The 22,381-nt window shown below is 37.7% G+C and overlaps 1 protein-coding gene and 1 long non-coding RNA gene across 2 annotated transcripts; one reads left to right on the top strand and one right to left on the bottom strand.

Annotated features, from left to right (window-relative positions):
* Positions 1 to 5,391: 5,391 nt before the first annotated feature.
* Positions 5,392 to 8,064, bottom strand: LOC148649515 (C-X-C chemokine receptor type 4-like). Its single transcript, XM_088606309.1, has 2 exons — positions 7,910 to 8,064; positions 5,392 to 6,996 (listed from the first exon to the last, which is right to left on the bottom strand). Exons 1-2 carry the CDS (start codon positions 7,925 to 7,927, stop codon positions 5,929 to 5,931), a joined length of 1,086 nt encoding a protein of 361 aa, XP_088462435.1. The 5' UTR covers positions 7,928 to 8,064; the 3' UTR covers positions 5,392 to 5,928.
* Positions 8,065 to 10,138: 2,074 nt separating this feature from the next.
* LOC148649514 (uncharacterized) lies at positions 10,139 to 20,276 on the top strand. The gene is made up of 4 exons (XR_015926387.1): positions 10,139 to 10,399; positions 14,257 to 14,288; positions 18,578 to 18,622; positions 18,855 to 20,276. It is a non-coding gene; the product is annotated as an uncharacterized LOC148649514 (long non-coding RNA).
* Positions 20,277 to 22,381: the final 2,105 nt, after the last annotated feature.

The raw sequence follows: 22,381 nt of genomic DNA, 5'->3' as shown, positions 1-22,381 counted from the left end.
TCTCATGCTGCTGCCTAATTCACCCCCGATTCTTGTTCTTGTGTTGTTTGTCAGGAATGCTTTGGCAACATAAAGCAGGTGGCTAGAGATGTGGTCAGGAGTGACAGAGCGGTGGTATTGGATGGGTGGCTTTTGAGCAGCTCCAAGCTGGAGTATTACTGTCCAGTACTTCCTACCGGAACATGTGAAATTAAGACTTTGTGACACATTTCGGGATTCCATAAGATGATCTGTTATCTCTAAGTTTCCTGATGTGTCATGTGTCTGTAGAAACCAGTTTCTAACTGGATTGTTACAGTCAGAGTCTACAGGTAAGGAGTGCATTTCATTATAGCCAGTTCTTTCTCTAAGTATCCATAATGACAAGCAGCTGGAATTGTGTCACTTCAAAAGACATCTAGTTTTGTGAAGGACATTCAATGGGAGCTTCACTTTGTGTGTTAATCGTTTTACTTTTTTCTTCGTTTCTGGATACGAATTTTTCCCACATTAAAATGTGGGCTTTTCTTGGAAACTCTTTGAGTTGCAAAGCTCTTATTAAAAGGATAATGAATCTTGGGCTGTTAACAAAAGGCCTTTTGAAAACCCAGCCCTGGAAGATAAAAAAACAAGAAGGGTGCTGGCTTTTTGCAGGTGCTGAAAGATTGAACAGTCATAAAACTATTTAGTATGTTTATAGAGAGTTTGTGTTCTCTCTTTGTCTGACCTTAAAAGGGTTCATACTCTAGATATCTTTATCCACAGATAAGTGCAAATATTTTATGGTAGGTACACTTTCAAGGCTGTTTAGCATCCTCTAAACAAAGCATTTAGTCTCTTGGCACCCAGTAAATTCTGTCTTCACCAATAAATACTCCAGAACAGAAAAAGGATAATTTAGGCTTTGGCAGGTAAATGAGACAGAAACACAGAAAGAAAGGTAAAATATAGAGCAATTAATGTTTTCTGAAATCTAAAATAAAACATCAGACTCATTCAAGTTAAATATCTTCAGCATTAACTATTAAAAAATAGAAAGGTTCTTATGTTAAAAGATCGCAAAATAATTCAAATAAATAATAAAAAGTTAGTGTAATTTCCAAAACTTAATGTTGCAAAACATTTAAAAATAAGAGTGGAATAACTGTGTTATTATTTTTAATTTTCAAGTTTCTGCTTACTTGTTTTAGAAAAAAAATCATTTTCACTGGAACAAAGTCCCATGAAGGTTATTATCAGGATTAGAGAGCTCTGCTGAACAGGTAATAAGGTTCTTCTGAACTCTGCGGGAATTTTTACCCTTTTAGAACACAGCACAGACATGCACTAACAGATGTTTTTTTTAGACTGAACATGGCGATGCAATATGACTGGAACTGACCTTTGATATGATTGATATTCTCTCTTTCAGTAGAGAATATCTAGTCTCAAACGCATAAAGAAAAACAAATTAGAAAAAAATGTTTTGCTGTAACATTTAAAATAATGTCTGAAACATAATGAGTCACCATCATATAAGTAGCAACCAATATTTTGCCTGTGAAAAGCACATGTAAAACAGCATGTAGGGCACTTTTAAATGATGTGACGTCCAATCTGAATCAATGCCATTGAATGTTTGTCCAGCTTTCTTCTCTCAGGAGTTTCAAATGCAGGAAATGACTTCCTGGTGGTCACTTCCCAGCCAAAACAATATAGAAAAATAATAATAGGGCCAGAGCTCAAAGGAAACACAAGGACCTGGCTGTTTGTGTTGCTTGGTCTATATCTCACAATGCCACCATAAAGTTAATTGAACATGATCTATATTGTGAGACCCTTTTCTGAAAGCCCAACTTAAATAAACATCCTGATAATAATGAACTGAGCAGCAAGTCCTGTAACAATCCCATTCTATTCTTCTGAGGTCGAGTTATCAGAGCTTCACCTTCTAAAGCAGTGACTGCTAATGGATCCTGTAAACAAGAGTTATTTCCTGTCTGCTTTTGTCAATGGCTTTACCCTTTTACCCTTTAAAGCCCCTGTTTTTTCTAAGTAGTTGCAGTGCATATTTAAATAAGACCACAGGTCCTTTAGAAATGCAGCTTCACCTTTGATGTAATCAAATAATCTTCAATTTAAATTATTGGATTTTGGGATTTTGGGAACAGCGGAAAGAGAAAGGCTTGCTATGTGACTGACTACCTGCATACAAAAGAGCTGGAGAAGAACAAAGCATAGAAATATGCAGTAAAATATTAGAATACATACAGTATATGTAGTGTAATATTAAAATACTAGTATAGCTCATGGTTAATTTACTTAATGTTTATCATGAACATGGAACAGGGTTTTTTCAGTCTTTCTTGGATGTTGCGTTATAAAATATGAGTTACCGCACACCAATAATATTTTTGGATGAAAATGGTATACTCATTTTAGCCAGCAGTCATTTCCAAAATGTTTTTCTGTGAAAATCCTAGTCTCTTTTGATGTTCCTAGCAACTTTGAATCAAGAATAGTTGATTCAAGTACATGTTAGAAAGTAAATATTTAAAATGTTTCAAAAACATTTTTACCTTATCATACAACACACTCTTTTTAAGAATGCGTTACGTCATATTTGATTAATATGACATGCCACACTAGCTTGAGTAGAGCTTTTCTTATTGTGGCTATTCACTATATGAAAACTGTTATAAATAGAATTACAAACAGTATGACAAACCAGGGAGTTAAGTCTGTAGAGTGGAAAACCATAAATTATTGCAAATAATCATCCCATTTTTATAACTTTCTAACACAGAGACCAACAAAATGGAAATGGGTCAATTTCTCTCATTAGTTGATATTATTCAGTAACTTATTTTCCAATTGGTAAAACATTAATAGCAGCCTTGATCATAATGTTATAAATGAAAGCACTGGTTGGGTATTTTTCCATACCTGTATATTTTGTCTTGGGATTCAATTACTGATAGAAAAGTGCTTTGGACATGAGGGTATCTGTGTTAGCAGCTGTAAACTATGGGCCTTTTCTTTAAGGAATCTCAAGTATCCTTTACCTGAGATGTGACAGCAGAGCTCAAGTGATTGTTATTAGCACTATAGAGCATTCGGAGAGAAAGTCAGCGCCAGTCTTATGCTAATAAGAGGACCAATCCAAAGCATCTCCAAGTGAAAACATCTCTAATTGTTTTTAAACTACCTGACAGTTGGAGGCAGCTGAGTGGAAAATGGCTTGGGAACAGGCCATTTTGTGTTGTAAGCTAGGTAGTATGAATGCATTCTTTGGTTTGGAAATGCAATAGCATACATTTGGTAGATGTGTTTATTACCTGAAGAATCTGGAACATGAATCTGACAGTGTGCTTCTGTTTTATTTCTACAGACTCATGTGCTATATCCTAATTTTCACCTAGGTCAAAGCAGTAGAAATATAGTGCAGTTTTAAGAGGCCTACTGCAGTAAAGAGCTAATACCATCTGTAATAATTACCTTTTGTTCCAATTCACATATTAACATATTATCTGTAATGTGAATATGGAAAATTTCCAAATGTTTCAGTTCTTCAGGTAAAGATGTTTAGTTCTAACTTGGATGTGACTTTCAGTTAATTTCTGAGAAACAGTGAAAATATGTAATGAATCATAAATGTGTAACTTTATTAATATTTTTTTCATTTTAGTATTACCCTGATAATATATATGATACATATACACGACACTCGAAGAAGGCTCCACAGCCTTCTTTTCTTCTCTTTTCAGCATGAAATAAACCTTAACTTGTTCCTATGCACTGTATACATGACTTTAATATATGTACATTTCCTTTAATTTCTACCTTTTAACTCTACCAGTGAGCCTCAGCTGCACTATGGATATGAACCAAAATCAGAACAAAATCCCCACTTCAGACCTGAAATCTTCTTGCTCCTGACCTGGGTGACTCTGGACCACTTAACTAAGCTCTTAATAAAAATAATAAGTTAATGAACCCTGATGAAGAATATTCCTGTAGTATAAGTATGACTTTAATTAACTTACAGAGAGATCTTAGAAGAAAAACACGAGACAGAGTGGTCACAAAGAAGGGGACATTGATGAGGATCCTTGAGTAATCAGACATCCTTAATCCACAGCGCCATTTCTGAATAACATTGTTCTGTAATTCTTATTGATCCATCAGTATGGTGTCTAGGACTGTTACAATCAGGGATGGATTTTGAGTCTGGACAGCTGTGGCATTATATAATGATAATTCAGAGAAAGTAACAAGGAACAGTCTTATTTTTATCTGACAAGCCACCTTCTGGCATAAGGGACTTCCAGAGATAACACAGAAAATATTTGATATTTTTAGCTAAATTTTCTGGTCCTGAATGGCTGGAATTTAGCCTGGACTGGTACTGCTTTTCTTTTTTGCACTCTGAAGAGTCAACACTTGCACATTGTTTCTGCACCAACTGTTGAGTTTCAGATCAGATAAGTCAGATCTCCGGGGATCACCCGTCACAGCAGGGCTTTGTGTCATTGTGCTCTGAATGAAGGTGACAGACGTCAGCAGCACACATGTTCCAGCAATGGGGAAGCCCATCAGGCATTCCCTTCTTTTCGAAAAACTCCCATTTTCATTTGTATCAATCAATTCTTTACTTGACCAGAAAAGTCAATAGACAGCAGGTTCCCATTTACAGCAAGGGCCCATACAAGAGGCACACAGCAGCAGAGGAAACAAAAGAATACAGGCCGGGGTTATTTGCATGTGGAAGGTAACAGACCCCCCCCCCCCCAAACACACTAGAAATGTTTTAAACAGATGGGGGAAAATTCCCAATTCAAATTCCATAAAGAAGGTCAAATTGCTGCCTGCGGGGCTTTTTTAAATGTCCTAAAAAAATCTTGTGTTTTGAAAAAATCTTGCATAATCCTTTTCCCCAAAGTATTTAGCTCTCTGGAGGCTGAGTAGAATCCAGAAAAGCCTATATAAGTGTAAGGAATTGCCAAGAGGTGAGAGAATCTGAAATAGTTTGGGCTTCAGTTCACTTAGGTACATGAGACATTAACTGTAAATACTCGTCAGGTTTGTGCAGTAATATTTGTATATATTTCTTGTTAGTAGTAAATCAAATACACTATATGGAACAACAAACCTTTTCTCCAGTGTTTCTGAATTGAATAGGATATGCGAATATACCATAGTTGAAAAGACTTTTGATATGTAAAAGCTCATTTAAGCTATGTAATTGAAGACTTCAATAGTCAGATGTTCAGAAGCAGAGCCACTTCTGGAACAAGAACTTTGCTTCAGCATTCAGCCTAATTTGGAGAAGGAATTTTCTTTTGCTCTTGTAATGATTCAAGTGCTCCATCCCAACCTGAGTACTTAAATCTAATCTTCTACATCAATGTTAAGAAGAGACGATGCAAGATATTTCAGAAACAATTTTGACTTTATTATTAATAATCTGGAAGAGTGGAAGCAGCAATTTAAAATGATTTGAACTTTAGCAAACACTTTACAAACATTCAGTATAAAACACATACCTTAAATAAATAGCATCTGAGAATAACAACGTTTAAGTGCTACCACAAGCTGAAAGGTCATTTCTATATACAAATCCTATAATATGAACCTCAAGTATTTTTAACAGCTTCTGAGAAATATGATGTGCCAGACGTCACACCTGTGGAATACTGTATGCAAGTTTTATTTTATGGTAAACAAATATCAAATTTAATACAGCTGAGAGAACAAGAATATTAGCATTTACTGACACCTGGCCAATTAATGTGCTCCAGGCTCTGCCTGGACAAGGTATCTTACTTAACAAATAATAAGAATATAACACACTTAAATAGCAATGTTCTAAAAAAACAAACAAGAAAAAAACTGTACAGAATAGCAAATAAAATGTAGTAAAAGTCCCTTATTTAAACTGAAGTCTCTTGAAAAGTAACAGTGTCTTTGTTAGCTTGATTGGAAACTTGAAGACTCTGACTCAGTGGAAACTGATGAAAGTCCTCCTCTTTTGCTCTTGGACAGGATCTTCAAGCTTGAGCCTCTGCTGACCGAGAGCGCAGTCCTGGCAGACTTCTTGAACTTCACCCCCAGGAAAGCATACAGGATCGGATTCAGGCAGCAGTGGAAGTAGGCCAGCGCCTCCGTGATCAAAATCCACTTCTCCAGCGCTTGCTCCAAAATGCAGCTGTGCTGGATCACGTCGAGCATCATCAAGGTGTCCACGAAGATGGCGATGCAGTAAGGCAGCCAGCAGCTGAAGAACGTGAGGATGAGGATGACGGTGGTTTTCAGCGCTTTGCGCTTCTGTTGGACCTTAGAGCCTTGGGAGAGCCTGGAGATGATGATGCAGTAGCAGGTCAGAATGATCAGGCCCGGAAGCACCAATCCCACAAAGACGTGCTGAAACCGGAAAACGGTCATCCAGATGAGGGAGTTTCCCGGGTAAATGCGCTGACAGTTCACTCTGGAGCCCGCATTATGGACTTTGGCGAAAACCAAATCGGGTACAGTGAGGAGGGCTGCGGGCAGCCAGACGCCAACATATATGACCTTCTCTGCCAGCAGTTTTCGTGGACCCTGGCTGTTAGTTGCTCGTACGACGGCCAGGTACCGGTCCAGGCTAATGAACGCCAGAATAAGGACGCTGCTGTACAGGTTGACGGTGTAGATGACGTGGACTGCAGTGCAGAGAAAACCACCGAAGTACCAGCTGCTGGCAGCATCGACAGCCCAGAAGGGCAGCGTGAGCACAAACAGCAGATCAGCAATCGAGAGGTGCAGCCTGTATTTGTCCGTCATGGTTCTGGACTTCCTCTGGAAGCCCATCACAACGACCACCAGTCCATTGCCAACAATGCCCATGAGGAAGATGAGTCCATACACTGTCGGCAGGAAGAACTTCTTCAGGTTGTTGCTCAGGGCTAGGTCGCAGGGCTCCACGAAGTCATTGTATCCTGAACCAAAGTCGTCTGAAGTGTTCGTGTCATCGCCGAAATCAACCACAAACACATCAGTCTGAAAAAGGCAAAAACACAAATCGACGTCAGTATACCAAGTACACGTTTGTATTCTGATTCGGTTGTGCACATAACTACTGCCAAAAAGCGGTATTCTACTTTACACTAATTTATTAATGGATAGCATTAGACCCTTTATAATCTATATATATTTATCTATTATATATCTATATATTCACCAAACTATGAAGACGCATCGAAAGTACAGTAATACATGCTGGGGTAAGCGGCTCTGGGGCGGGTAGTTTTGAACAGCGAGCATTAAAATCAGTGCTGCTGGACCGAGGCGCTCTGAAAACGCTGCAGCGCATTAGAGAACAGACTCCTCAAAACAACCCGTAAAAGACTGATACCCACATTTTTACTGATTTATTTAACTTTATCCAATGCACATTACATTTGTTCAAAAGGACATTTTAATGAAGCGGACAAGTAGAGGACCATTCCACGCTGAAAAGTAGAAAAAAAAGTTTCGACTTTTGAGCCTTCTTTAGGTGATACCTTTGGTTCTTTCTGCTTAACCCACAACCCTCTGTCTGGAGTCGGAACAACTCCTCACTGCCCAATTCAGCATGATATTGACATACTGTTTTTACTTAGCTCTAATCTGTTATAGTACATGAGTTTTCCTGAAACAAAGCTAGGTTGCGCCTGCACGATATGTAAGTCACAGTGATATTTTATTAATAAATCAGTAAATCTTAATATCAAAGAACAGCTGATAACAAACCTACATCTTCACCTTGCAAATATCCCAAAATAGCAAAACACCCTATTAAATTCACCTGATGAAAAATCAATAGATAGAGAGATAGAGAATAATCGTAATAATGAGAATTAATTCAAAGCCGTTCTCTGCTATGGATATTGCTAAAAACTGCCGAATCTGCGATACAATGAGTGATACTTACATCAGTGAAAGAAGGCATGGTTCCCACTGTAAGGATCACTTCAAATCTGTCATAAACCCTCCAGCATCTAGATGATCAACAAGTCGATTGAGCCTTTTTTAAACCTTGGTGCTATATGTACGTTCATCGAACTCGGGCCGCCCCCAGGCGGGGCTGTGTGACAGTGACGTCCCTCTTCACCACCCGGCAGCTTGCCTTAACGCGTGTGACCTGGGCTACTTTCCAAAAATAGTTTCTTTCTTCCCGTTTTACAATAAAACCAGTGTTGACTGTTGCTTGTTAATATCTAGGAGAGCATTGTAGTCAGTTTGTTTTTGTTGTGTTATGGGGAAAAAGCCTAATAGCCTAATTTACGTTACAGCCAAAATAGCGCGCAGTCGTCAGTCTTCAAAGTCCGCAGCAAACTTAAAAAGCACTTCACAACAATGATATAAATTTGTATTTGTGCAGAATATTCGCTATTTAATCAGTATTCACGAGTGAAAAGTGGAACAGAGTGAACTCGCAGAGGGCTAGTCTACTTCACCGGTTCATCGTGTTACCGCATTTCTTTTAAGCTCTGGGAGCACGTCTCCCGATAGTCACTGAAAAAATTGTATATTAGCGTTCACGATGATGCGTCCTTTATTCGATTATTTTGTTTACAGAACCACACCAACAGATTCGGGTTTAAAAATCCGTTTGTATCTGGGTGATATTATAAATTCCAATTGCTTTTCATGAGGTTCTTGAACTGGCATGATCACAAGAACGGTGATATGTTCAATTTGACTCCAAGGCGAGCTCTGAGTCATGACTAGACTTTATTCTGTCATTTCAGAATTAATGCCTGTCACCTGTTTTCTCCGGGATAACTTTATTATATATATTGGTTTCTGTGGAAGTATTTTATTTCCCAAAGCCCAAAACCTCCAGCCTGGATTGTGACTTTCATTGTCATCACAATACCCCTATGTTGTTTACGCTCCACTGGCAATGAATGCCTAAAGGATTCAATGCAAATTCCCCAGCTAACAGCCTGAAGTGCAGAGACTTGGTTTACCCTCTCCTGTGCAATTCAGTGCAATAGGTGGTGCCCAGTAATCTGTTGAGGCTGTTCCTCCACGTGCACCTTTTTCCTTACCAGTTTAGCCACTGGTCTTCTTAGCTGCTTCACTCCTGTTCTCTAACGCTCTCCTCAAAGCCACATATACATCTGTAAAATTGCTTTATCGAACAAAGTGTTCTCAATAGTAAGGAGGATCACTGAAATAGAACTAAACGATTCACAAAATGAAGGAAAAGACTGGGACAACAAAAACTCACAAAAAAGCTCTTTCTCAAATATAGTTGAAAGAATTTAGAATTTTCTTCGTAATGCACTATGAACAAACAAACACATTTGGCCCAGTGGACTTCAGGAACTAGAAGACACAAGTGGAATGAAGGAAAAATCACACGTAAAACTGAGAACAGGGGGTTATTTTCACGCTAAAGGTTGTGGGAGTCTGGAACAAACTACTGAATATATTTTTATAGATGAATTCTTGATTTATTTCAAGCAGCAATGATAATAATTATTCCTTACACTTATATAGTGCTTTTCTGGATGCTCCACTCAAATTGCTTTACAGGTAATGGGGATGCCTTCACCAGTGTGTAGCCCCACCTGGATGATGCAATGGCAGCCATAGTGCACCAGTACTCTCACCACACACAAGCTAGATGGGCCTATTGGCCATCTCTTGTAATATTTCTTTCTTATGTTTTCATGTTTTAATTGGTAATTAGAAAAGCTACCAAAAGTTTTATATTTTTTATGAAAATTTAAACAAGACACTACTTATCTAGTCTTGTCTAAGTGGTAGGGATGGTTTCAGGTCTGTAGTAATGTATTCCTGCTCCTGTGCAGAATCTCCTCCTGGAATCTTTGCACCAACTTGTGAGCCTTTACCTGCTAAAGACTTCTTTCTACTTCTGCAGCCCTAACAACTTCCTCTTGTGGAGTTTAATTATCTTTGTGCATGCTCATTTGGGAGTCACTCAAATTTTGTACCACATGGTGATAGAGCATTATGTGAAGCATTAAGAAGGTTAAAACCTTCTTAATCTTCCTAGCAGTATTAAAACTTTAGAATTGGCCAAAGAGTCATGGAATGATAGTTTAGTTTAACACACCCTCCCTTCTCTCTTGTTTGTGTAAGCATGCGGGCAGTACAAAGTGTTTTCATGTGCACCAGAATCTCAAGAGAATACCCAACAGGGCTCCATGTGTAAAGAGCAGACACTAAAACATATGGACTTATTATTTTCTCATGTAATTCTACTCCTTGTGCTTTGAAGGCATGCAGGGCAGGACTGTGGAGCCAGGGGAGGAGAGGTGCCTGCTGCTGGAGAGGGTGTCTGTGGGCTGTGAGATGTGGAGTCATATGAAACAAGGCTATCTGAAGGTAAAGTTCACTGTCGGCCCCAAAACAGACCAGAAATCTGTCTTCTGCCTTGATTACTTCAGTAAGTAACTTGAAGAACTTGTAACTTGTTTGTTTTATACAAATGTTGTTTAGTTGATGCATAATTACAATTTCTACATAACTAAAATAAAGTTAGAATCTCAGAAAGCATTACACACTCTGCTGTTCTGGAGGGCATTATTGGTTGCTTTCTATACTCTCATTATCTACAACAGTAACTTATTTAACAACACTATTTCCTTCTCAAATATTTGTTTTTAAAAAACAAAGCACGTATAAATAATAAGCTATGTATCATATTTTTGTTCCAGACAGAAAGTGACTCACAGTGGAAAGTTTCCAAAAGAAGGAAGGAGTGGGTGTCAGCTCAACAAAAGAAAAGTCAAACAACCCCTAGTGATTGTTATTGTTATTATTATTATGCTTATTATTATTATTATTATTATTATTATTACCTGAAACAGCCGATTTCTGCAGAGACAATCAGATTGAAGCTAGGGTATGACAGTGGAACCCCAACCAGGCACTTAACACGCAGGTCCACAGCACCCAAGAGACTTCAGTGATCATCAGATCACTGTACACTGCTTAATGATGGCCAACAATATATTAATATTCTGAAAGGCTTTGGGTTTATGTAATACCTTATGATACCTTAGAAATTGGAAGGAATTTATTTGAACTTAGACTTTTTTATTGTGCTTCTTCATTGAACCACAATTAAATATTATTAGAAATCAGATTCTCCATTAGAATTCTCATCTGCTTTTTTTGCTCCAATTAAAATAAAAAAAGAAGAGTTTTCATCTTTACTGATGACATTATTTTAATAAGATCCTTCATCACTCCAGTGTTGTTACAGGTCTTAATCTATCTTTTGCTTTTAATGTCCAGCATTAGATACCAAATAACTGTAGTCTCCATGTCTAACCATAGATTTATTGACCACCAGATAACATTTTTGGCATTACCAGTTAGCCTTTAAAAATGCAGATAAGTAAATGGATAACTCAAACAATGACAAGCATGTACTCTTTCTCATTGATTTTGAATGTGTTTGCTGGGTCATACACACCAACAAGCCCATTTTATTATGCACTGGAAAAAATAATCTATTAGCTATCATTGGCAAACAGTCCATTTTAAGAGCTGAGATTTTGTTGTATAAAAATAAGATGTTGGTTTTACACCTACTTTTAAAAGACTTCTAAAAGACTTTGAAGGATTAAGAACACCTAAAACTCTAATCTAGCCATTTCAATCTGAATACAATAGAAGTGTGAATAATTTAGAATACAGATCAAAAGTGCAAAAGGAACTGGTTGTAGGGCTTTGTAGCTATGGAGTACTCAAGGAGAAGAATTGGTATTAACATGAGCTTCAGATAAAGCAGAAAATGTACCTACACCCCCTGGTGAGTGCGTAAACTGTAAGGTTTCAATCAGAAATAGTTCAATTTCTCCAACGTTGCTTTCAGAAGATTATTCCTTGATGTATTTTGAAAATATAACCCGTTGAACTTGTCAGCACAAACAGTGGAAATTGCCAGTGACTGTTTTTCCCCCATAAAACAGCTGAAAAAATATCTGCAATGGACAGGTGTTATTACACCCTTGTCAATATGTATAAGACAGGAGCTTCAGCCTGTATGCCAGTGTTAGAAACAAGTAGATATAAACAGGAGAATGCAACCCAGCACAACTTGTTTGAATTTAATAACTAATTAACTTGGGAATGTCATCCAGGCATTTCTTGAAGGAAGCCAGGATAATGGTTTTCGGCAACAACTGACTCCCTCAGACCTTTCGGATAAAAAAGAGTCCTAGTCTCTCTCTTGACAACTTTTTTTCTATAAAGTGAGAGGAACCAAACTTTGTAGCTGTATATTTCTTCAAAAGAATAAAGAGAGTGTTAAAAGAAAAGGGAGATGCTCTTACTTCAGAATTGGTTGGCTATAAAATACATGAAAAGTAATGTCCTTAATAGAGCTTAAAAGAGCAACTCAGAGCAGAGTTCAACCTTTTTTTCTGTGCTGTTAAGTCTAGAGAGCACATGACACCCCAGTCTTCGTCAGGGATTACACCACCAGTGCTGCTCACCGTTTATACAGCTGGGTGGACTGTACCCAAAGCACCTTGCTCAAGTGTAAAACAGAAGAGTCAGCTTGAACCCAGGAGACGTACCCATAGTGCTATACTGCCCTCAAATTTTCAAGTAGTAATTTCCATCCATCCATTTTCTAAAATGCTTCATCCATTACAGGATTGTGCGGGAGCCTGAGACTATCCCATCAAGCAACAGGCGCAAGGCAGGGTATACACTGGATGGGACACCAGTCCATTGCATGGCTGACACACCGACAAGCACACAATTTCCCTAGAACCAATTTACCGACCAGTATGTTTCTGGACTGTGAAAGGAAATGGGAGCACCCAGTGAAAACCCACACGAACATGGGGAGAAAACTAACTCCACACAGACAGCACCTCAGGTCTGGAACTGAACCCAGGGCCCCAGGGTTGTGAGGTGGCAATATTAACTACTGTGCCACACGTAGTAATTATTCAACTGTTTTTTAACAGAAGAAAATCATGACAACATAAATGGCTTGTTTAAGCTTAATTTGAATTAAAAAGAAACAAAGACATTATATTTCTAATATTTAAATATGGAGTGTTAGAATGAATAAAATAATAGTGAATAGATAAATGACTACAGTACACGGTATAAGAGTATTTTTACCACATAGCATTTATATTGAAAGAAACTGTAGATTTAGAAAATGACATACTTCAACAAGTGTTTTTGTAAATGAAAGTTAAAACTTAAAATGAAAGGACCTGAGATATGCTGATCTGGAAAGCACCTAATTTTTTATTTATTCTATTGAAATGTATTTTACCAGTAAGCCCATACATTTAGGTAGCTTACTGGTACTAAGGAAATATCCTATACTGGCAGAGTAAAATAACAATATTTTTAGTCATGGACAGAGAAAACAACAAGAGCACCTGGTTCAGGAATTAACATTACCAAGGGCATTGACAAAGTCAAACCAATGGACTCTTCCTGAAACAACAGTGAAACATGACCAAGAGAACACAAGTGGACACTATGAAGAAATCACATTTAAAATTGAGGACAGGAAAAAGCCTTTTTTACACAAACAGTTGAGGGCTACTTTCTCATGCTGTTGAAGCTGACGCCCGGGCTTCTTTCAAGAAATGACTATATGAGATCTATGGATCAATTAACTAATAACAAGCACACAGCTAAAACTGGACTGAGTGGCCTCTTATCTTTAAACTTTCTTGTGTTTTTCTGTTTTATTAACTGTGTAGGCTTGAAGCTAGTCTCTTATTGTATGTTTCACACTCTGTGTCTTAGTTGGGAAATTGTAGTATGTTTTGGTGAACTCCATGTGTGTACTGTACATCGATATTTTAAACTTATGAATGGATATTTACAGATTTTTGGTGTCTTGGAATTTTAGCTCACGCTCTGAAATTGATGCTTAGTTGGAAAACCATTGTAAGGCAGGCAGTGTGAGATTCAGTGCGCATTGCTTTAAAAACATGCAACAGTGGGTGAAGTTTTGATCCCACACCTCCAGCCAGTGTAAACTCCTAAGTCTTGTCAACATGCAGCTTACCAGAACAGATCCAAATCACTTTGGTGGCCCATTCATTCTGAATATACTTGGGGAAGGGACAGTTCGTTAAGCCTCTACTTTTGCAGATGATAGTAAGTTATTATCACCAGTGTAAGATACGGAATCTGTACTGATACTGGGGTGGGGAGTAAGGAAGTAAAAATAAAATTTCTGAAAAATTGAAGAAATACTTCTGTGGGAAAAGAAAAAGTGGAAAACAAACAAATGGTTTTATATTCTTTTAGAAACCGGGAGAGGAGAAGGAAGACTTAACAAAGTAAGGATATTTCATTTTTTTTAAAATAAAAGATATTTGGCAGCTGTGGCATTCTGAGCAATAAAGATAAGAGATCTGTAATTTAAACCCAGGCTGGGCCGCTCTAACATCAAGATAGAAAAAATGTCTCTGCCCATGATAAATCTGACCTGAAGGGCAATGTGTTCTTCAACACAATTCTTCCTGTACAATTCTCAGTGCTGCAAGCCGCTGGAATAGAAGTGTAAAAACTTTAATGGAAATCATGTTTAAAGAAAGCCAAGGGATTTGAACAATGGGCCACACAAGGACAAAGGTTTGCCTTATCTTGAAAAGGCACCTTCTGAGACCTTCCTCTGAGGAGCTGGATGAAAGCCTTTTCTTTTCCAACAGTTATGGTGACAGCATCAATCACTCGAGAAAATACTAGGAAATTTGAAATGCTGTAAACCTATTTGAAATGACTAAATCGCATTACAATGCTTATAAATGTAGTATCGTGAAAGACTGTAGTGCTATTATCATCATCATCATCATCATGCGGCTTGTGCTTTTATCCAAAGTCACCTTTCTAAAACCTCTTTGAGGTTTTGAGTTTAGATCTGAAAGAGCTCAGGGAAGGTGACTCTCTGATATCATGGGGATAGAGCTTTGGGGGGAAAGCACCCATAGAGTGTGGAGGGGCTTGGTGGACAGACAGGAGACCAGAATTCAAGAAATGAAGGTTACAAGGTGGGAATAGGACAGTAGTAACTCAGACAGGTACTGAGGTGCCAAGCCATTCAGAGGGTTAGTTATAGGTCAGCAAGAGGATTATGAAGTCGACACAAAACCTGGTAGGACGCCAGTCTAAGGACACCAGGAGAGGAGTAATGTGACCACTTGCACTAGACTTGGTGAGGTGCTGATTTAGATAACCCAGTGATTAGGGTGTTATGGTAATCAATTTGAGAGAAGACAAAAGGGTTGACCAGCTTTTCAACTACAGTTAGAGACGACATAAGACATAGACTGGTGATATTTCTGAGGTGGAAGAATGATAGTTACTGATTAAATGGTTTGTTTAAATGATTAATTTGGGTGGGTGGATTACTGAAATCATGATATTTTATAATATTTTATAAAAATAAAAACATGACCTACACATCTCCTTCAAAGGATTTTTTTTCCACTGATTTTCTGGCTACACTTGAGCAATTTTGTAATAGGCCATCATGAGCTACTATGGGAATTACCTCACTTTTCAACAGAAGAAAAAACTTAATTTAACTGGATTCTAAAAAGTTCAGCTAGGAGTAATAAGACAGTAAAAAACATTTGGATCAGATTATTACATATACATTGTATTGATATTGAGAAATGTGTTAAGAATTAAGAATTTTAAAAAGGCATGAAACTAATGTGTGAGTGAGAGCTCTGATCTCTGAAGGCATCATACTCCAACTGGAAATACAAGTGATCCAACATTTCAGTCTTGTACATACAGGGATTTTATCCTTTTTTTTGCTGTGAGAATGCACTATCTTTAAGCACTTATCTTACAGCTTTGCTGACCTGCAGATAATACCTAGGAATTATATCATATAACGTCTGGAACTCATTTCTTTACAATATTATTGTGCATTGGTAGGTTATGGTGTGTGTCTCTGGGTGTGCCTGCATTTGTGTATGTGCATGTGTTAGTGTGTGTGTCTTCACTGGAATGATAACACTTTAGGTGTCAGAAGAAGGCTCCTCAGCCAAAACATTGTTTTCTCTTTTCTCTTTTCAGCATGAAATAAACCTTTACTTGTTCCTTTACATAAATTAACAATACATGGTAGTGCCACTGATACTGGAGACACAGAGAATGAGTGCTAATGTGTTTGTTTTTGTCTGTATTGTACACAGGGTGGTTAAACAGAGGCACAGTCAGCATATGAATTTTATATTATAAACAAATCTCCTATAAATAAATAAATCTCCTTCAAAGCACCTATTTCTATTGATCTCCTTCCTACTCTTGAGCAAATTGTAATAAGCCACCATAAACTATATAGCCATATCCAGCTGTAAAGCTATATATATATAGCTATATACTGAATATATAGCCATATATATAGCTATATACTGTATATATAGCTATATAGCTATATATCCAGCAGTAAAAGTTATGAATTGCAGCTATATCAACCTATAACTCAAAACTGGCAGCCTGCTGAAGCTCAGCAGTGTGGTCAGTACCTGGCTGGGAGGCCTCCTGGGAAAGCTGAGGTTGCTGCTGGAAGAGGTGTTAGTGGGGTGAGTAGAGGGTGTGTGGGTCCTAATGCCCCAGTATAGTGACGGGGACACTTTACTGTAAAAAGGTGCCGTCCTTTGGATGAGAAGTAATACTACGGTCCTGACCTTCTGTGGTCGTTAAAAATCCCAGGGCGTTTCTCAATAAGTGAAGAGGTGTCATGCCGGTGTCCAGGACACGTTTTCCTCTGCCTTTACCAATCATGGCCTCCTAATAATCCCCGTCTCTGAACTGGCTCCATCACTCTGCTCTCCTCCCCACTGATATCTGATATGTGATGAGCGTACTGGTGCACTCTGGCTGGTGTGGGGGCTGCACACTGGTGGTGGTGGAGGGGAATCCCTGTTACCTATAAAGTGGTTTGACTGGAGTGTCAAGAAAAGCTCTATATAAGTGTGAGGAATCATTATTATAAACATGGGAATTGCCTCACTTTGCTTTCAAAGGAAGAAAAAAAATTAAATAGATTTTAAACAGTTCAGCTTGGAGTAGTTACTTAGATGTTAATGGAATAATAAGACAGTAAAAAAAATAATTTGGATTCAATCCTTATATTTTCATTGTATTGCGAAACATGTCAAAAATCAAGAATTTTAAAAAACCATGAAACTAATGTATAAGTTGGAGCTCTGGTGCATAAGAGAAAGTATTCATTACATCATCTCTGCAGGCACTATTCTCCAACTGGAAAAAACAACTGGAAGTATATACAGGGATGCTATCCTCCTATTTTTTTTTGCTATGAAGCACTTTACAGTTGCATTTTGAAATCTGAAATGAAGGTAAAAACTTTAACTCTAAAAGAAACAAACAGTTCCGTTTCAAAGGAAGAATCAGGGACCTGTGCTTTTCATACCTTCATACTTTACATGTTCTGTGCTTCTCTTCAACAAAACGTGGAAGGTTACTTAAAAAACTAGCCACAATATGTCATCTGAGACAGAAATAGCAAAACCGATGCTGAACACAGTGTACGTGTGTGGGCACAACACATCTTTTGGTTTTCAGATGGCAAAGAAAACAGGAAGTCGACAGTTGGTGTTAGAACATACTCAACCCCTGAAGAGTGCAGCCTTGTGACCTAGACAAGAGCTCAGCCACACAAAAAGGCGGGCCACAATATACTTCCCCTGGGCTGCTAGGGAAATTTGGATGACTTCTGGCATGTAGCCCAAACCAGCCACAAGACTGGTTGAGAAACAGTGTTAAAATGTACACGGAAGGGTGTTTTCTGTCTTTGTGTGATAGACGTCTTGTGGTTTATTTTCTTTGCTAATTTCTAACGTCCAAAATGTGGGTGGCTGCTGCACAGCCTTATTAACTCCATTTAGAAGCAAACGAGAATTTTAGGCCTGAGAGACACCACCTTTAAAAGCTGCTGCTGAACATTGTGAATGTATCCATCGTCCACTCAGCAACTTCACAGTCAGGAGAACATTCCTTCCTTAGAAAACATTATTAACAGTCAGAAAGATACAGTACAACACAAAAGTATAATTGGACACATTTTGGAATAGTTTGTACTCTAATAAAGTAATTAAGAATGGTTTTGTAATTTTTAAATCAAATGAATTCATAAAAATATTCCAGTCCTGATTTCAGTTTGGTTTTTTATGTTCTGACACCTGAAGAAGGCTTCACAGCTGAAAAGTTGTGTTTTCTCTCTTCTCTTTTCAGCATGGAATAAACCGATTATTTGTTCCTTTGCAGACTACGCATGCTGACGCAGCTACCCACCTGAACAACATGTATAATTTAAGTCTCATATGAATAAGAAAAGGTTAATTCCACATTGAGAAAACAGAAGAAAAAATTGAATTAACCTCTTAATAAGGAAAATAATTAACCTCTTGTTCCTTTACAGTCACACACTAACACTCCACTGTAACCTCTTCACACACCTTATAGTTTCCCTACTTGAGTTACATGGCTACACACAAAAAAACACCCGAAGGAGGCTCCACAGCCAAAACTTTGTGTTTCCTTCCTTCTCTTTTCAGCAGGAATAAACCTTTAACTTGTTCCTTTGCAGCCTATGCATGCTGATGCAGCTATTTACTTGAACTGCACAAAAAAGGTTGGTACCCATATCAAAGGTTTTTTATTTAATACACTATGAACACATCTGCAAAAAGTTTAGATGGTAGTAGCAAGTATAGCTCACTGTTATCCATAGTTTCTCACTGAACTCAAGCAGTGACCATGTGGCCAAACCTAACCACAACAGAAGGGTGATGAAAGGGATCAGTGGATTTTCACTTTTATCATTCATTGATCTAAATAACCCATATGGCTAAACTGCCTTTCAGACACACTTCAGACTGAAGGGAGGTCAACATTCACATGCTCTCTGAGAGGGATCGCTCAGCCCAGAATACAGGCAGCTGATGAGGGAACACCCAGGTGCACTGACATGAGAAAGACACTGGAAAACTGAGACAGACGGAGATCAAGATGAAAGTTCGGTATCTTCTGTGATACCTACGAGAAACGACTAATGCGAACAGCCACAGGACCATGGAGATAAAACTATATTTCAATCTGGTTCAGATCCCTACATAGTGCAGAAACAGCACTTGCTAGTCTTACTAATTTACTGCTGACTTGCCTTTAATACAGTTGATCATACCTTCTTGCTCAATAGATTAAAGTGGAGTGTTGCTATTGCTTAAACTGCTGTGTCATGTTTTAAAGCTCTTCTAAGTGATTGAATAAAAACTATTTGTTTGAACCAGGTACTGTTCATCCAAAAATTGGTTATACCTGGAATTGTTCCCACTAAGAAAAAAGTAAAGGTTTATTCCATGTTCCAAAGAGAAGAAAAGAAACACAATGTTTTGGCTATGGAGCCTTTAATGGTGTGGCTTCGGGTCACACCTGAAGAAGCCTCCCCTGCCGAAACGTTGTGTCTCTTTTCTTCTCTTTTCAGAAGGAATAAACCTTTACTTGGTCCTTTGCAGCCCACACATGCTGAAGCAGCTCCCTACTTGACCTACTATTGGTCCCACTAGGCTGTCTAGGTCATATTAATTGTTTGTATCTAAATGTTGTCATGATCATGACAGCCTTCATCTCCATCCTGATGGCACCCAAAATGATGCACACATGAAACCTGTCACTAATCAAACACTGTCTGCCTTGTCATGAACAAAGTCCAAAATGATTCTGCTTGTTTCTCTTTATGAACTGTATGAACCTGAGTTTGGCTCGGATAGTCTAGGAATCAGTCCAAACATTTGGGTCATGATTCAGGGATCATTTATGATCCCAGACTAGCATGGCAACCTCAAGTTTGCTACATTGTGAAGATGTCATTTTCAAATTTTTGTAACATTGCTTATATTTCATATACATTTCTTATATCCATTCATATCTCTCCCGAATTGATTGATTTTGTATTACACTGCTTGTCAGATCTTGATTTGCTTAATTGTAAAGCACATTCACATATCAAGATATTTAACGTTGCTTTCCTCTTCCCAGTGCAATATTTAGTAATACATTGAAGACATGTTACTATCAATCTATATGTAAATTGTCTAAATATCATTTGAAGGAAGACTATATTTACTTCAAGGGAGAATTTTGAACAGGAAAATCCATGAGTATACTGTAACTGGGCACACAGTGTTATAATTAACCAAAGTTTGTTTTAAAAAAAGATATTTTTTATATGGTTATATTGCTTTACTTTGACAAGACCTGAATTCAATTAAAAGTACTTTTGTCAATATGAATTTTACTCAAATTTGTGCCATCCAAGTTTTAAATAATTCAATATTCAAATGCCCGATTGTCCAATTTATGACTGATACATAATTTTGTAAAATAAAGTTGACATAGATCCATCTTTTCAAATTCATTTTTCATTAATAACTGTACTGTAATGTACACTGATTTTGTCCTTTATATTTTTCATTTTGTCCAATTAGTTCTGTAAGGATGACTTATTAACGGCTTAGAAAAACAGATGTTTATCTGCCAACACAAAGCATATATTTGAAGTTCATCAGGTTGTCTTATTCTAGTAGATAACATAATTTAATTGAATTGAATCCAGTTGGTTATCATGCAAAAGACTCAAGTACTGGTAGATTCCAGATAGCATTTTTGATTTGATATACATGTAAATACTTTTTCCCCTGCTACATCACTCTTGAATCCTAAAAAATAAAAAGCAGTTGCTAAGCATGTAACCTCCAGAAAATGCTCAGACGTGTACTGTGATCAAAGTGAACGCAGCACAGAAGGATCGATATCTGATCAGCCAGAGGGAAACAGCTTGGCACCAGTGTGGGGCCTTGAAGTCTGAAAGGTGACACCGAGGTGATTGCTCAAGGCAAGCAGAGACAAATTGCTACTTTTCAGCACTTTTTAAAACGAAAATAAAGAACACCTGTTAACTTGCCTAGCTGATATACTTACTCACTTCTACAAGTAATAATTAAAGGATTTTTACAATGAAATTGGTTTTGTAATATAGATGCAGTTGTTGAACTGCAGTAGAAGGACTGTATGTTCCATGTATTAACACACACTGAGCTTTTGTTTGACAAGACCCCCTTTCCCATTTCAGAATGAATGAAAGGATTACGTTCAAGTCCCCTTAATTAAAATAAGATCTAGTAAGATCCAAAACAAAAATGCATTAATGTTCCCAGCTTTGTAGTAGTCAGAGATACATAAAGCAAGTTTTGTCTTGTAAAAGTAGAACAGTGAGTTGAGGTTTCTAATTTAACATTATCATTACTTTTGATTTGATACAGTACATGTGTTTAACCCATAACTGGAATAACTGTTCTAATTTACAAAGGCCAATTGACATAAACAAAAATCATTGCTTAGCTCCACTTGGCATTTTTATTTGCATGTCCAGCAAACAGCGTGTTAGTTCAACAGTGGTTCTGGGAGCTTTTCTTGGCCAGTGGAAAGGAAAGGCAGCTCACTTTCTGAATGATCAAACACTGGAAGTGGCAGCTACTCAATGTATGGGTTTATTTCATGTCACCTTGGAAAATCCTAATCATTTGAGGGTTTTCTTATTTAACTCTTCTGAAAAGAAATCTAATATCATGGGGACATATTTTAAAGTTTCAGGTCAAGATAAGTATGTGTTAAGTCACCAGAAGAAGAACGCAATATTTTATTTCTGGGATTAAATGCACATTCCAGAGAAGCACACTAAATGGTCTTTTGAACGGGAAATAAATCTCTTAAAAGGTGCCTGTAATGATTCCCATGAGAATTTAAAGCTGCTGAGTTTTAAACTGAGTAAACACCACCATTCTACACCCTTCCAAAGAATTTCCTTGATATTCCGCACAGCTTCTGGTCTTTGTGGGCATTGTGAGGTGCAGAGTCCTTAATCTGCCTTATTTTCCTGGGGCCCCCTCTTTCTTTGTATAGCTAAATGACTTTTGCACAATCAAATCAGACCCAACCTCTTTTCACTGGCACGTTTGAGTATTCAACAGATGTTAATATTCCTTTTTGAAGCAGGTGGAAATAGTGGAAACATTCCTCAAATTTGTGATTCCCAGTGGTTGTTTGTTTAAAAGGATCTGCAGTACTGCATATTATACTGGTCACATTCTTATCAATTGAAATTTCCTTAGTGTTTTTTATTGCATTTTGTTGCCATTTCATTCTTAAGATACTACGTTGTCCTACTAACTGGTATATCCTACAGGAATGACCCATCCTCTCTAAAGTGTTGATGGTGGCACAGCAAGAGATACATACCATTATTTTTAAGCACTACAAATTAAGAACAGAACCAATTCTTTTCCTCTAGAAAAGAAACCTGATGTAATTGCACCAGAGGGATGTTTGATGC

The sequence above is a fragment of the Lepisosteus platostomus genome, chromosome 14 (assembly GCF_059453375.1).
Source record: "Lepisosteus platostomus isolate fLepPlt1 chromosome 14, fLepPlt1.hap1, whole genome shotgun sequence".
Taxonomy (NCBI): Eukaryota; Metazoa; Chordata; class Actinopteri; order Semionotiformes; family Lepisosteidae; genus Lepisosteus; species Lepisosteus platostomus.
Note: the sequence above shows the minus strand (reverse complement) of the source record. Positions and strands in the feature narration are given on the sequence as shown.